This window comes from Leuresthes tenuis, unplaced genomic scaffold (genome assembly GCF_036924035.1).
Source record: "Leuresthes tenuis unplaced genomic scaffold, fLeuTen1.0.hap1 SCAF_20, whole genome shotgun sequence".
NCBI classification, from domain to species: Eukaryota; Metazoa; Chordata; class Actinopteri; order Atheriniformes; family Atherinopsidae; genus Leuresthes; species Leuresthes tenuis.
Genome location: NW_027325374.1, coordinates 22,276,091 through 22,289,732, shown reverse-complemented (window position 1 = coordinate 22,289,732; position 13,642 = coordinate 22,276,091). Strand labels below are relative to the sequence as shown.

Sequence of the window (13,642 nt, the reverse complement as noted above, 5' to 3'; positions counted from 1 at the left end):
CTAAACATCTGACACACAGAGCAAGTGAAAGAAGGAGATAGGGGGACAGAACTTGTAGCCATGCTAAGCAAGGGAACTAGACACACCGCTACAAAAATGAAAATAAACACCAAAGATCTGTAGGAGTGAGTGTTGGAATGGAACAAGTATGCGATAGAGTTAACTATGCAAAAATATGTAACTCAAAAGAAGAAATTAAGTGATTTTTAATAGTCTTAAGAGGAGCAAGAAATTACACAGAACACAATCAAGGTAACAGTAAGTGATAAGATACAATACGTCTTACCACAAAGCATCAGCATCAGCCAATCATCAAGCGGCAGCTGCTGACTGTTGGTTTCCTTAACTAGGCAATTTATTTATTTTTATTGGCATCGTATGAATTGGAATAAGATTGTTGAATGTTTGTAATTGGCTCTGTCTCTTAAGTGCCTTGAGATGGCATTTGTTGCGATTTGGTGTTATCCATCCATTTTCTATATCTGCTTAATCCAGCTCAGGGTTGTGGGGGGGTGGGGTGGAACAAGTTCAGTATAAGTTCAGCTCATTGGTTCTACCCAAGCTTCCATTTGTCATATTAATTAAATTGATATATATTTTTTTTTAAATTCATCTGTTCCCTTGGAGAATATACCTTCAATCAGAACTACCTAGGGTGAAACTCTAGAACTAGTCACCAGCTAGAAGTACCTGGGTTTCATTATTGATGAGGAGCTTTCATTTAAACTTCATGTCAAAAAATTTGATATCAAAATTATGGGTGAATCTTGGTTTTTATGATAGAAAGCTTGTTTTTCTCTCAGAACTCAGAAGTTTCTGATGTCAGCCACTTTCTTGCCTGTACTCGACTATGGCGATGTTGTTTATATGTCAGCATTAACCAGCTGCCTCCTTTCCCTGACTCCAATGTATCACAGTGCTCTGAGGTTCATCACTGGTTGTAGCCACCTCACCCACCACTGTGAACTATACACAAAAGCTGGCAAGCCTTCCTTGGATACAAGACGCTACACACACTGGATGACTCTGGTGTATCTGGCCTTGTTCCCACTTTTTTATGCACTTTTCTTTGGAGAACCGAAAGCCATTATGCACTACGCTCAAATGACATTCTGCATCTTTCTGCTCCCCGAGTCCGAACTGAATCAGGAAAAAAAGCATTCAGGTTCTCTGCCCTGTCTTTTTGGAATGCCAATCACAACTTAAAATTGCAGAACTTGTTCCTCTGGAAGCATTCTGCTCTATTTATTAAAAAAAAAAAAAAAAAAAAAAAAAGAAAAAAGACTGGAAATCTTTTAAACAGTGCCTAGTGTAACTCAGGAGGAAGAGCAGTCACCCACCAATCGGAAGGTCGGTGGTTCAACTCTGGCTTCCCTGACTTCACATGTCGAAGAGTCCTTGGGCAAGACACTGAACCCCACGTTGCCTCCCAGTGTATCAATGTGTATGAATGATTAGAAAAAGCACGTAGTTATGAATCTTAAGACGTGCTGTATGAATGTGTGTGAGTGGGGTGAATGCGGCACGTAGTGAAGCGCTTTGAGTGGTCAGTTAGACTAGAATGGTAAATGAACTTGTACTTGTATAGCGCTTCTATACTTGTATAGAAAAGCGCTATACAAGTACAAGTCCATTTACCATTTATGTTCTTAAATTGCTGCTGTATCTACAACTTCTGCACTTTATTTTTTTTCTTATTTTCTTGCTTTTTAAGATTTAAAATGTTTTGGGTTTTTTTACTGTCTGGTGTTATTGTTGTTTGTCTGTTTTTGACCGTTTTTGCCTTTCTTTGCCAGCTCACCCTTTGAAAGAGGTCTTGATCTCACTGGGTTTTTATCTGGTTAAATAAAGGTTATAATAATAAATGCCTGTGATATTTTTCATCCCTGACCACACAAATCTCACTTTGCTTTGCTGGAGCCTTCTTTCCAGCTTTTTTCTTTACATCTCCTTGCACTTTCCTTTTTAACTGTTTTTGGACAGTCCTCAATAACTCCCTGTCTTTCTTCCTGAAGGCTGACAGATGTACAGTCCCCCTGAAAGCTAAGAAAACAGGTGCACTGGAGAGTCCTAATTTTTTTTTTCAGCAATTTGTTTGACTGTATTACAGAGGTTGCAGATGCATGTTCAAATCATTAACTTTCCAGTACAGCTCATATAAGACAGACTCACGCTCGCCCATACACACAAAATCTCTCTCCTTTTAACATATATCACAAGATATAAAAGATTTTAATCAAAGGGCATATTTTAAAGCTGCACTGATGTACCTAATTGTAACTTGCATTTCTATTTCAGGTGAAAGATGTGGACCAAACAGGGCATTGGTTCAGAGATGGGATGAAAATGGAAGCAATTGATCCCCTCAACCTGTCAGCCATATGTGTAGCCACTGTAAGAAAGGTAATGTGCTGATCACTCCATATTAATGGTATATGATGAGATGTGGTGTGTCCTGAAGGAAATGCAGAATAAAGAATTTTGCAAGAATATAAATCTGTTCAAAATGCTCCAGACTAACTTGAAATATTCTGTTTTATAGGTGTTGGCAGATGGGTACCTCATGATTGGAATAGATGGCTCAGAGGCTATGGATGGATCAGACTGGTTTTGCTACCATGGCACCTCCCCCTCCATCTTCCCTGTTGGCTTCTGTGAAATCAACAACATTGAACTCACACCTCCTAGAGGTACTGTACACTTTAATATTTGATGTTGCTGTGACATGTAACAAAGCGTTAGTCACGAGAGGATTACAGAACTTAAGTTAATTGTTGGCTGGGGGTTGCCTATGTCCAGTTTTAACGACTCCTTTTCCCCAGGGTACACTAAACTACCATTTAAATGGTTTGACTACCTCAAAGAAACGTGCTCAGTAGCTGCCCCTGTCAGGCTCTTTAACAAGGTAGGCTGTTTGTGTTGTCACTTCTTACTAGTCTGTAAGATTGGATGTTTTTTGGTCTTCACTGTTTTAAAAATGTCTGTATTGGTTACTATGACAAATGGTTCAGTATTTGCCAGAGGATACATTCCCCTTTAACTTATGTTACTTTTGTTGTGTCTTTATTCATAAGTAAATACTTGTTTTTTCTCTGACCGGTCATTTGACATCTAGGAGGTTCCCAATCATGGTTTCCAGCAAGGCATGAAGCTGGAAGCTGTTGATTTGATGGAACCACGGCTTGTGTGTGTTGCCACGGTGACGAGGATTGTGCATCGGCTACTGAGGATCCACTTTGACGGCTGGGAAGAGGAGTATGACCAGTGGGTTGATTGCGAATCACCTGACCTCTATCCTGTAGGTTGGTGTCAACTAACAGGCTACCAGCTCCAACCCCCAGCCTCACAAGGTAAGAATATATTAGATTTTAGTTCCCTTTATGAGGATCTTTGAAGCAAAAGCATTTGTCAGCTTTGAAAATGAGATTTCAAATCAAATCAAATCAATGCTGATTAAGCATTCTCCCTATTGTTTTCCTGTATCTCTTTCTCTTTATTTATTTCAACTTACAGAAACAAATTCTATTTTAAAAAGGAAAAAGTTGTCCTCTTTTAGCCAATGTAATTACTAAAGAGCTCACATTTAGAGAATTTCAACTATGAGCCTTGAAGCGAGAGAAATCTTTCAAATTCTCTCAGTAACTCCAATGAAAAAGTTTGGTCTGACACAGCAGACAGCTTCAAGTGTGTTCAATTCGCTGCCGTTTTAAAAAAAATCTTTCACTCCATTGAAATAAAAACTACATTACCGTGTTCCTCTAACCCTTCTGGTGATGAAGGTCTTCAAATTATTTTCCTCGCTCTTATAGTTTTCTCACAGGAGGTCATAGTATCCCTTCGGCCATTTTATGTTCCTTTTGCTGGGAGTGAGCTTGTTAAACTGCAGCTCCTTACACACATTCCTATAACTGTGAGGACATCTCTCTTCCACTACTCTGCTACATATTACACTGCAGCCATTTTAACTTTTACTCACTTGACTTCTGCTAAATTTTCACTATTTTCAACTTTTTTAGCATGGTCAGCTATCCCCATTCAGTTTAACAGCATTCTCGCTGCTATTTCGTAGGAACATTCTTTTATAGTTGGCTAGTTGAGTTTTGTTAAGTATGTGTTAATTCAAATGTAATGCTGACAGACCCGTTGCAGGTCACCAATGTAGTTTATGCATGATGCTGGTGTTGCCTTCATGAGGGTCTCATGTTTTTGTGATATCCTCAGAATGTTCTATTTGAGAGGTAAACTAAGCACACCTCAGTGTGAAAACATGAATTAAAAAAAAGTTCATTAAAAACTGCAGCGCCAGTAAAATCAAGTCTGCATTTCTGTTTATCTAGACAATTTAATGTAGATAAACTAGAAAACATTAGATGGTGGGGGGGGGGGGTTGAAGGTTTTCCTCAGCCTCTCCGTTTTGGCCATACAGGAACGGAGTCTTTTGCCAGATGGTAGCCAATGGAAGACTTTATTGTTAGGGTTGTAATTGTCTTTGAAAATTTTCCGGCTCTGGCAGTACACCGTCTGGTGTAGATTTTCTGCATGGTGGGCAATACTGACCTGGTGGTACGCTCAGCACAGCGGATAACTCTATGAAGAGCTTTCCTGTCCGGAGCCATACAGCTGCCATAACAGGTGGTGACGCTCTCGTTGAGCACAGACTCGACTGCACAGTGTAGAAAGTAATCTGCAGCGCTGTGGAGATTTTAGATTTCCTCAACTGTCTGAGGTGATACAGTTGCTGCCTAGACTTCTTCACCAGGGTGGAGATGTGGGTGGTCCATGTCAGGTCCTTAGAAATGTGGACGCCGAGGTACCTGTAGCTGCTGACTATCTACCGGGGTCCCATAGATCCAGGGAGGGGTGTTATGGCTCCTCTGCTTCTCCCTCCTGAAGTCCACGATCATCTCCTTGGTTTTGGAGACGTTCAGGTCCAGGCACCATGACGATAGTGCATCCACCTCTTCCAGAATGGCCGTCTCCCTGTGTTCTGACTCACGTGTGGTTGTTTTTTATGTTGTTATGTTATGAAAGCAGCGCAGTGGGTGTGTCAACGGAGTCCTTCAAAAACGAGTTCTCAAACTGCATGTATGCCGTTATCGTTAGCGTTCCTTTCCCTTGCTGTTGCCGTTCCCTTCACTAGCCGTTGTCTGTCAGTTATTGGTCAGTTTGTTGAGTTTGTTTGTTGTTTCCTCGCTCTGATCCTTGAAGTATATAAATCCGTAAGTGTTCAATGAATGAGATACTGATAGTTATGAAACAGTGAGCGTAACATTTCTAAAGATAATAAGTTAACAAATGTTCGTTTTAAAGTAAAAATACTTGCGTGTTAGTATGACATGTCTCGTGACTTTGTCTATCACTAACTGGTTGCCTAGCAACCAAGTAATGTAATGTATGAGATTGTTAAATCTGTTATCTTAATTTGTCATCAATCTTTTATATCTTAAACAGTGGATTATAATTATGTAATTTAATATCTATGTTACTTAGTAACTTTCTGTATTTTTATGTCTTGTAGTTTTACGAATCTGAATGGAATGACAATGAGAGATTGAAAAGAAGTGAAATCAGTTCAAGTAAAGTTTCATGGAAGTCCCATTCTTCATTTTATTTTCGTTACCTATCTGTCAGTGCTTTGTAGTGAACACAACTGCCAGGACAGAATACTGAATTGGACTATATTACTTAAGTGCCTTGAGATGACAATTGTTGTAATCTGGCGCTATATAAATAAAATTGAATTTAATTGAATTTAAAAAAGTTGTTGGAGATCAGGCCTACCACCCCTGTGTCGTCAGCAAACTTAACAATCATGTAGGAAGGATGAGTGGCTTTGCAGTCATGAGTGTAGAGGGAGTAGAGCAGAGGACTCAGGATGCAGCCTTGGGGGGCGCTGATGTTGAGGGTGCGTGGGCTGGAAGTGTGGCTTCCTATCCTCACCACCTTTGTTCTACCAGTCAAGAAGCTCTGGACCCATGAGCAGTGAGGAGTTTAACCCCAGGTCCCTAAGCTTAATGACCAATCTGTGGGGAACTATGGTCTTGAATGCGGACCTGTAATCAATAAACAACAGCCGCACGTAGTTCCCTTTGCCGCTGTCCAAGTGGGTGAGGGTGGAATGGAGGACATCACAGCATCGTCGGTGCTCCTATTCGGGCGGCAGGCACCCTGGCAATACACTCTTCCTATTCAGGCGGTAGGCGGACTGAAGGGGGTAAAATGAGGTGGACAGTGAAGTGCAGATGAAGTCTTTAATCAGTCTTTCAAAGCCCTTTATTACTACCGAGGTGAGTGCTACGGGGCGGTAATCATTGTTGCAGGCAGGGCTGAGCTTTTTTGGGACAGGGACGATGATGGACCGCTTAAAGCAGGCAGGGACAATGGAGTGAGCCAGGGACAGGTTGAAGATGGACGTGAACACAGGGACCAGCTGCTCTGCACATGATTTCAGAACACGCCCAGGGATGCCATCAGGACCAGCAGCCTTCCTGTTGGTCACACGCCTCAGAGCTCTCCTCATTTCGTGTTCTGAGACAGACACGCATGTGGCAGGGACTTCGGACTATCGCAGACTATAGAGGATGTAAGGACTCGCTGGCTGCTGGGCTCATTCGGGCTAGCAGTGTCATAACGTACGAAGGACTTCAACTCCTCCATTAACGAAGGATCCGCAGCAGCCGGTTTAGTCTGTGATAGTCCGAAGTCCCTGCCACATATGCCTGCTGTCCCATTGATTCAGTGAAGCCTCCACTTTGTCTTTATACAGCCTTTTAGCCTCTCACCTTCCGCCGGAGCTCGTAAGACGCTGCTTTGTATGGGACCATATCACCGGAGATGAGTCCTTCATTGCAGGCAGTGGTTCAAGCCTTCAGAGCCTTGCAGATGTTTCTATCAACCCACGGTTTCTGATTTGGGAAGATCTTCACAGTTGCCGCGAGGATGATATCATCTATCAGTTTAGCAATAAAGTCCATAACCACTTACGTAAACAGACTGACGTCATCCCTGGAGCTCTCCTTGAACATGTCCCAGTCCACATCACTCAGCGCGTCCTACAGCAATGGCCTCTGATTGGGCAGACCAATGTCTGACCTCCCTCATAAATAGAGCAACCACCCTTAGCTTCTGTTTATATTCCAGCATGAGGAAGATGGTGGCGTGGTATGCTTTTCCATAAAGCCGACAGTGCTGTGGCTTTGTAGCTGTCTTTATGGAGGCCACGCGAGGAGGAAGAAAGGTTCAGGTATCTGCTACTCTGTATTACTGACAAGGGCAGTTATGCCTTTAGCACATGGACACTTGGCAGATGAAAGAAAGAAAGAAATGTCATGGAAAAGCACTCCAACAAGTTTGAAGTGCATGGTAAACTCAAAGCAAACCTAATTTTTGCGCAATACAAATTCTACCAAAAATACAGGGGGAAATCTCAAGTTTGCTGAAATTGCTTATAAAAGAGTGAAATTTTCCAAAACGGTGATGTAATGTTTAGAGACAGTTGTCTTTGGCAAATACTCCCCGAAAGTGAGTGAGAAGCTGCCATGTCCTGGTCCAGACTTAATGTTACGACATGCAATTGATGTAGCATGGACAATACAAGCTGTCTCAACAACAGCTGAAGATGAGCTAATCAGCTAGTGAGTCTGCTCCAACAGTTAACAAAAAACCACTCAAGCCAAGTGAGTACACAAGTGTACACACCATGAATGTGCAACATTAAGTGGGACTGACAGCAAAATTTCTGCATGTAACAAAGAAATATGGAGCATGTGGGGGATGTCTAGAAAAAGGATGCCAATGCAACAAATGTAAGAAGTCCATTCTACAAACACAACAAAGACAAAATACAAGTTTAACAAAGTGCATGCTGTCGCAGAGACAGTGGAACAGACACCAAATTAACTTTTTATTGACATTATCATGAAGCAAACACAACCAGAGAACAGGAATTTGTAGAGATAGAATTAGGAAAAGGGAGACATTCAAATTGGACACGGGCCAAAGGCCAACATAAAACTAGCTGAAACATTCCACAAGTTTTTTGGAAATATAGTGCTGAGCCCACCAGCCTACCATTTCACGATATGGCAGTCAGAGACTCATTATGGATGGCTTCTGGAAGCTCATTTGCAGATACAATGAAAAAATAGCCATGCTAGACTTTAACATTGTATGCACAAAGAATGCACCCCTTCTTTTGGCCCTGCCACAATGCCCACACTTGAACGTGGTTAAGTTAGCACTCAAGGTAAATGCACAGCCAAGCACTAGCTTTAGAGAGAAGTTTGACGACATGTTCCGATGCATCAGATCGTTTCCTGGGAAGTATACTCTTTGTCTCAAACTCTCCATAACATTAGTGCTATGTCCACTCTGCCTCATCCTATATGCCTCGCAAAGCCGTCTCAAAGACGAACTAAATTAAATGGTAAAAATGGACATAATCCAAATGATTAAAGGACGTACTAAGTGGGTAAATGCCTTCCTTGTGGTCGAAAGGCCAAAAACAGGGAGGCTTTGAGTGTGTCTAGACCCCTGTCCAATAAACAAAGCATTCAAGAGACTGCATTATTTGTTCCCCACTCACACCAAGGTGCTTCCCAGTTCTTCAACGTACTAGGCGTGAGGTCTGGGTTTTGGGCAATAAAGCTCAGCCATAATTCCGTGAGGAATTTAACCAAATGATTTCACAGACATGTCATTAAGGTGCCTGGGACCTGTGTGAACTGAAGGAAAAAGAGGATAATTGTTCTCCTTTCAGATTAGGCTTAATAGTTAGGGATGGCTGACACTGAAACATCCCATAGTTAAGCTGCTATATGCCTAGACTGCTGGGGGGCCTCTTATGCCACACCTTTCCTGACTTTGCTCCTCTCCCCATTTAATTTCTCATATGACATGTACATTTGGCATTATTATTGTCATTAACCTGTGTTTCCCTGTCTCAGCAGGTATCCTTTGAATGGTGTTTGTTGTCTCCCTCCTTCAGGATCCTTCTTCAGATCCTCTCAAACCCCAGCTGGTCGAGGCAGATGACCACCCTTCCTGAGCCTGGTTCTGCCAGAGGTTTCTTCCCATTAAAAGGGAGTTGTTCCTCTCCACAGTCGCCTCATGCATGCTCAGGACGGGAGATTGGACCGAAGACAAGTTTTGGTTCAATCTGTTGGTTTCCTTAACTAGAAAATTGTTTTTGAATTGGCTCTGTATGTATGAATTTTAATAGTTTTGAATTTAATTAATTGGATTTGATTGGATTATGATTACAATTAATTAAACTCCAATTGGCTTGATTTGGACTGTATTATTGAAGTGGCTTGAGCTTCAATCGAACGCTATACTGGATTTGTAATGTTAAATAACAGTGTATTGTGAAATGCTTACAGTATTTGACTGTCTGACCACTCTAAACCATAGAGTCATTGTTTATAATTACATGACTATACTAGGACTGATCATAAAGCTGGAATAAGTGTTGATGACAATCATATGAGTTGTAAGAGGTCCAATTTTTTTAAGATTAAGATCAGATTTGTTGTCATGCATACATGCATACAAATGAAATTTGTCCTCCGCTTTTAACCCATCCAGGTCGGCATCTGTTGACATGCACATGCACAGGGTCTCACACTCATAGAGACAGATGCCATACACTGGAGCGGTGTCTATCCATATGTTGAATTTGTAATCCCATGTGTTCATTTTACTTTGTCCTTATTATTCATAAGTGTCTTGTGGTTTTATGTCCTATGTTGTTGTTGTTTTTTCAGGTAACAGAGAAATGTCCCAGTCTGTGCCCAAGCAGAAGAAAAAGGCCCAGCAATATAAAGGCCACAAGAAAAGTGAGTTGTCCCTCCTGCTCTACTATTTTGTTACTTACCTTTTGCTCCTTCCTTCATTCCTTCATCTCCTTTTCCTCTGCTTCTGCTCCTCACTTGGCTACACCTTATCTGGAAACTCTGCTGCTTCCTGAATCCATCACAGATTCAGACTCTGAAACACATTTATGGGACCTACACATTACAAAGATTTATGAGCAGAAGAGTAATTGATGTTTTGATTTATTTTTCACTCTGAACACTTTATATAGCTTTTAATAGGATTTTTAAATAATTACTAAGATTTAGATATATTGTATTGTATTGTATGTACATATAATGCAACAAAATTCAGATATTAACAAAAATTTATTATTGTACTTGTAAGCGTGATAACAATAAAATAGCTTCTATTGTAATTGGCTTTTCATTTTGAGGTTGGTAATCAATATGCAAACAGAACTTGCGTGACAATTTTGTTATTGCCAATTGTTAAGCATTTTAATTTTGGCAGTTTTAGGCAATATCTGATTAAAAGAACAATTATACAATTGATTTGATTTTTTTTTTTTTTTAAGCTTGTGAGACTAAGCAAAACTAGACTTTTATATTTTATGCAAACATTAGTTCAGCTGAAACTGGCCGGACTAACACACCCAGATAATGCGGTAGGGGATCAAACTACATATATATATTCTACTACAATTGTATGGCTCGAGGTGCTCCACACATGCTTCAAAGTTCCATCTTTTTGTAAAAACGGTCACATTCAAGTGTATATCAATGTGCAAATTACATCCGGAATTAATGTCTTCTGATTCTAAATATTGCACAATCCCTAATAATGTTCCATTCATTCAATTTTTCCATTTCTTTTATCAGAAATTGTGATTGAGAAACAGCCCTTTAAAACTACATGTCAACTTGCGCTCACTTTAAGCGTTTTTAGGCTGTCCCTTTTCTCTAATAGAATCCTGATTTTTATATACACAGTGACAAAATCACTTTTCAGGTGATTTCAAGACACAACGCCTGTGCAGTGAATCTAAGTCTATGCTTAGACAATACATAGACAATGATCTTCTGCGGAGAAAGTTATTATCGTCAGAATTTCTTGAATGTAGCACTTTTGTTCAAAAATTGGAATTACTTGAGGCTATGCGTTTTTTCCCACAAAAAGTTAGTTTGTTACTTCCCCTTTTTTTTCTCATTCTGGCAGAGTAATTCAATAATTTTCATGTAATTGGCTTTGAAATGTTTTCATATGAATATTGACAACCACAGACTCATCTACTATTGATAGTGTTGCTGTACCTTTCATCTTGGTAGCTAATGGTGCATTTGCTTATTTGAGTGTGGCCATCTGTATACAGCTTACCAGGGGCTTATTCATTTGGGTATATGAATGCAAGTGGCAACGGTTTGAGGTTAAATCAACGGTTTCAACTTAAGCTCCAGCCTTTTAACTTTCTTTCTTCATACATAACCCAAATACTGAGAACACACTTCAGATGATTTGAACCAGTTTGTAATAAGCCCCTGGTAGCTTACCCGAGTCTGGCTTGGTGTTTAGAGAGGAAGATTCCAGTTGGTCGACGGCCCTTCAGTCAGGCAGGCAGGAGGAGGAGCAGCTTCTCAGGGGATGAAGAACAGAGTCCACCCCCTTACCATGCCCAGGGGCCCACTCGACCCCGGCCACGAACCCATCTCCATCAAATCCACAAATCAGGTAACCTCACACGTTTTTAACTAGTGACCGTCTTCTGATTCCCACACATAATGGCTCACTGCAGGTAAACTGCAGGTTACTGACACTGCTTGTCCTGATGTTTAAACCAACCTTTTTGAACACGTTCATTGTCTCTCACATGGCCTTTAATTGTAATGTCCTTTTCACAGGGATTCCAGTTTTTGCATTCCAAGTATTGTTGTCTTCATTTCAAAGCATTTTCAGTTGATTAAAAATGTTTCCAAAGAGGTTATCTTGATACTCGTCATGCATGGTGGTTTAACATAACACATAGGACAAAGACAAAGGTTCCCCATGTATTTTATTCATTGTCAGAACACAAGTGGCTCATATTAGCTGCTGTTTTTCTCTCACCTTTCTTACAGAGTCTCTCCTGAGAATGAAGGAGGAGACAGCTGAGTTGGATGAGTTCACCTTCTCACAGGGCACATCAGACCAAGAGAGCAATGGCTCAGGCAGCTACTACATCAAACAGGAGCCCTGATGTCACAAGGACAAGGATAAGCAGGAGGAACCAGGACAAGGACACACTCCTTGAAATTTCAATCAAAGATTGGGAACTTGCAGTCAAATTAGCCTCCAACCTCTTCTGCAGACAACAAGCTTGAGTCAGCACAGGACATGCCAGTGGAGAAGGAGGGGAGGCTGACGTCATGCTTCTTAAAAAAAATAAAATAAAAACCCTGAAGGGAACGTCCCTGTGAGCAGTTCTCTAACCTTTTAGCTATGTGTACTTACACAATCAAAAAAACCTGTATGATGAAAGGGTTAGAAAGCATCCTGGCTTGAGCCACAGATGTTTGGGCATTCTCTTTTTTACCATCTTCAGCTTTCTCTGCTCAACAGTTTGTGCCAGACAAGAGATAACTGAATGAAAAAAGCAACCTTGTTCAAAGAGAGGAGGGTTCTGCTTATCAACATCAGCCTGTCCTGCCTCTGCTATAATCTGGGCCACACATAGAGATCTGTTGAAACTGTGAGGACCATTTATTGAGCCAGGTCTTGAGTTTTTTTGTTGTTGTTGTTGTTTCAGTTTTTCAGGTCAGAGAGTAAGCCACTGAACGTCCTGAAAAAAGAACCTAAGTTGGTAGAGAGAGCAGCAAAGTTCTGTATATATTCTTTATTTTCTTTAGAACACATTACCAAGGTGAATTTTACTTTAATAGTACTTGAAGTTTTCATTTTATTTTGTTATGATTTGGGGGCCTTTCTTTTCTTTTTCTTAATGCTCTTCTTTTGCATTTAGATTTTTTGTGGCTGTGTTGGAATTGTAAAGTGCATTGTTCCATTATGTAATTAAATTCATATTGTATATGGAGATCTATTGTAATAGAAGTACAAAGTTTAGATATAATTTAATCTGATTTCAAGAGGACTCTTATTACAGTATAGTACAGTGCTTCTCAGCATTACAGATTTTGTTTCCACAGCTGCATTTATTCCCGATTCAATCATTACAGAACCAAAATGAGATTTACACATAACAATATAAGTTCACAAAGTTACTCAAAATGACCTTTTGCTAATACACTATCTTTATTGTGGATTAATTGTTCAGTTGTTTTGTTGATTGATCATTTTAAAAGTTAGGAAAATGTCTTTGTCCAAGCAGCTATCCCAACTCTGTGTTCAGGAAACAACTACATTTCTCTTGATAAGACAGCAAAGAAGTTTAGCCTGATTCTTTTTGTTAAGCCAAATTCTTTCTCTGCAATATGAAATGATTTGATGGTTATTTTACTTGTTGATTTACTAAATCTTTAATCCACAAATTGTTTATTTTGAACATTAAAGCTGCATTTGGTTCACTTACATGCATACCTTTTTCACTTTTTGCTGCAGCTTTAAACAGTAACACATACTTTTGTAGATATACATATCACAAAAGTACTCTCTCACATTCCATTTAGATTCTGCAAATACTGTTTTGTTTTGTTGTGTTTCTTTTTTAACCTGTTTTGAAACAGCTTTCACTGAAGCTTTCCTTCATGGTCCAGCTAGTAATCCTCCCGTCAGGTTACTAAAGAGTACAATAGCCAAAATAAGCTTAATCTATAGAGTACACAGCTACACTGCAACA

The 13,642-nt window shown here is 40.2% G+C and overlaps 1 protein-coding gene across 1 annotated transcript in view; it reads left to right on the top strand.

The window, feature by feature from the left end:
- mbtd1 (mbt domain containing 1) overlaps positions 1-13,374 on the top strand; it is a 61,237-nt gene extending 47,863 nt beyond the window's left edge. Inside the window, exons 11-17 of the mRNA XM_072373769.1 lie at positions 2,299-2,403; positions 2,543-2,690; positions 2,823-2,905; positions 3,116-3,350; positions 9,765-9,836; positions 11,386-11,541; positions 11,928-13,374. Coding sequence (XP_072229870.1) covers positions 2,299-2,403; positions 2,543-2,690; positions 2,823-2,905; positions 3,116-3,350; positions 9,765-9,836; positions 11,386-11,541; positions 11,928-12,046 — 918 coding nt within the window. The 3' untranslated portion in view covers positions 12,047-13,374. The remainder of the gene's footprint in view (positions 1-2,298; positions 2,404-2,542; positions 2,691-2,822; positions 2,906-3,115; positions 3,351-9,764; positions 9,837-11,385; positions 11,542-11,927) is intronic.
- The last annotated feature ends 268 nt before the right edge of the window (positions 13,375-13,642 follow it).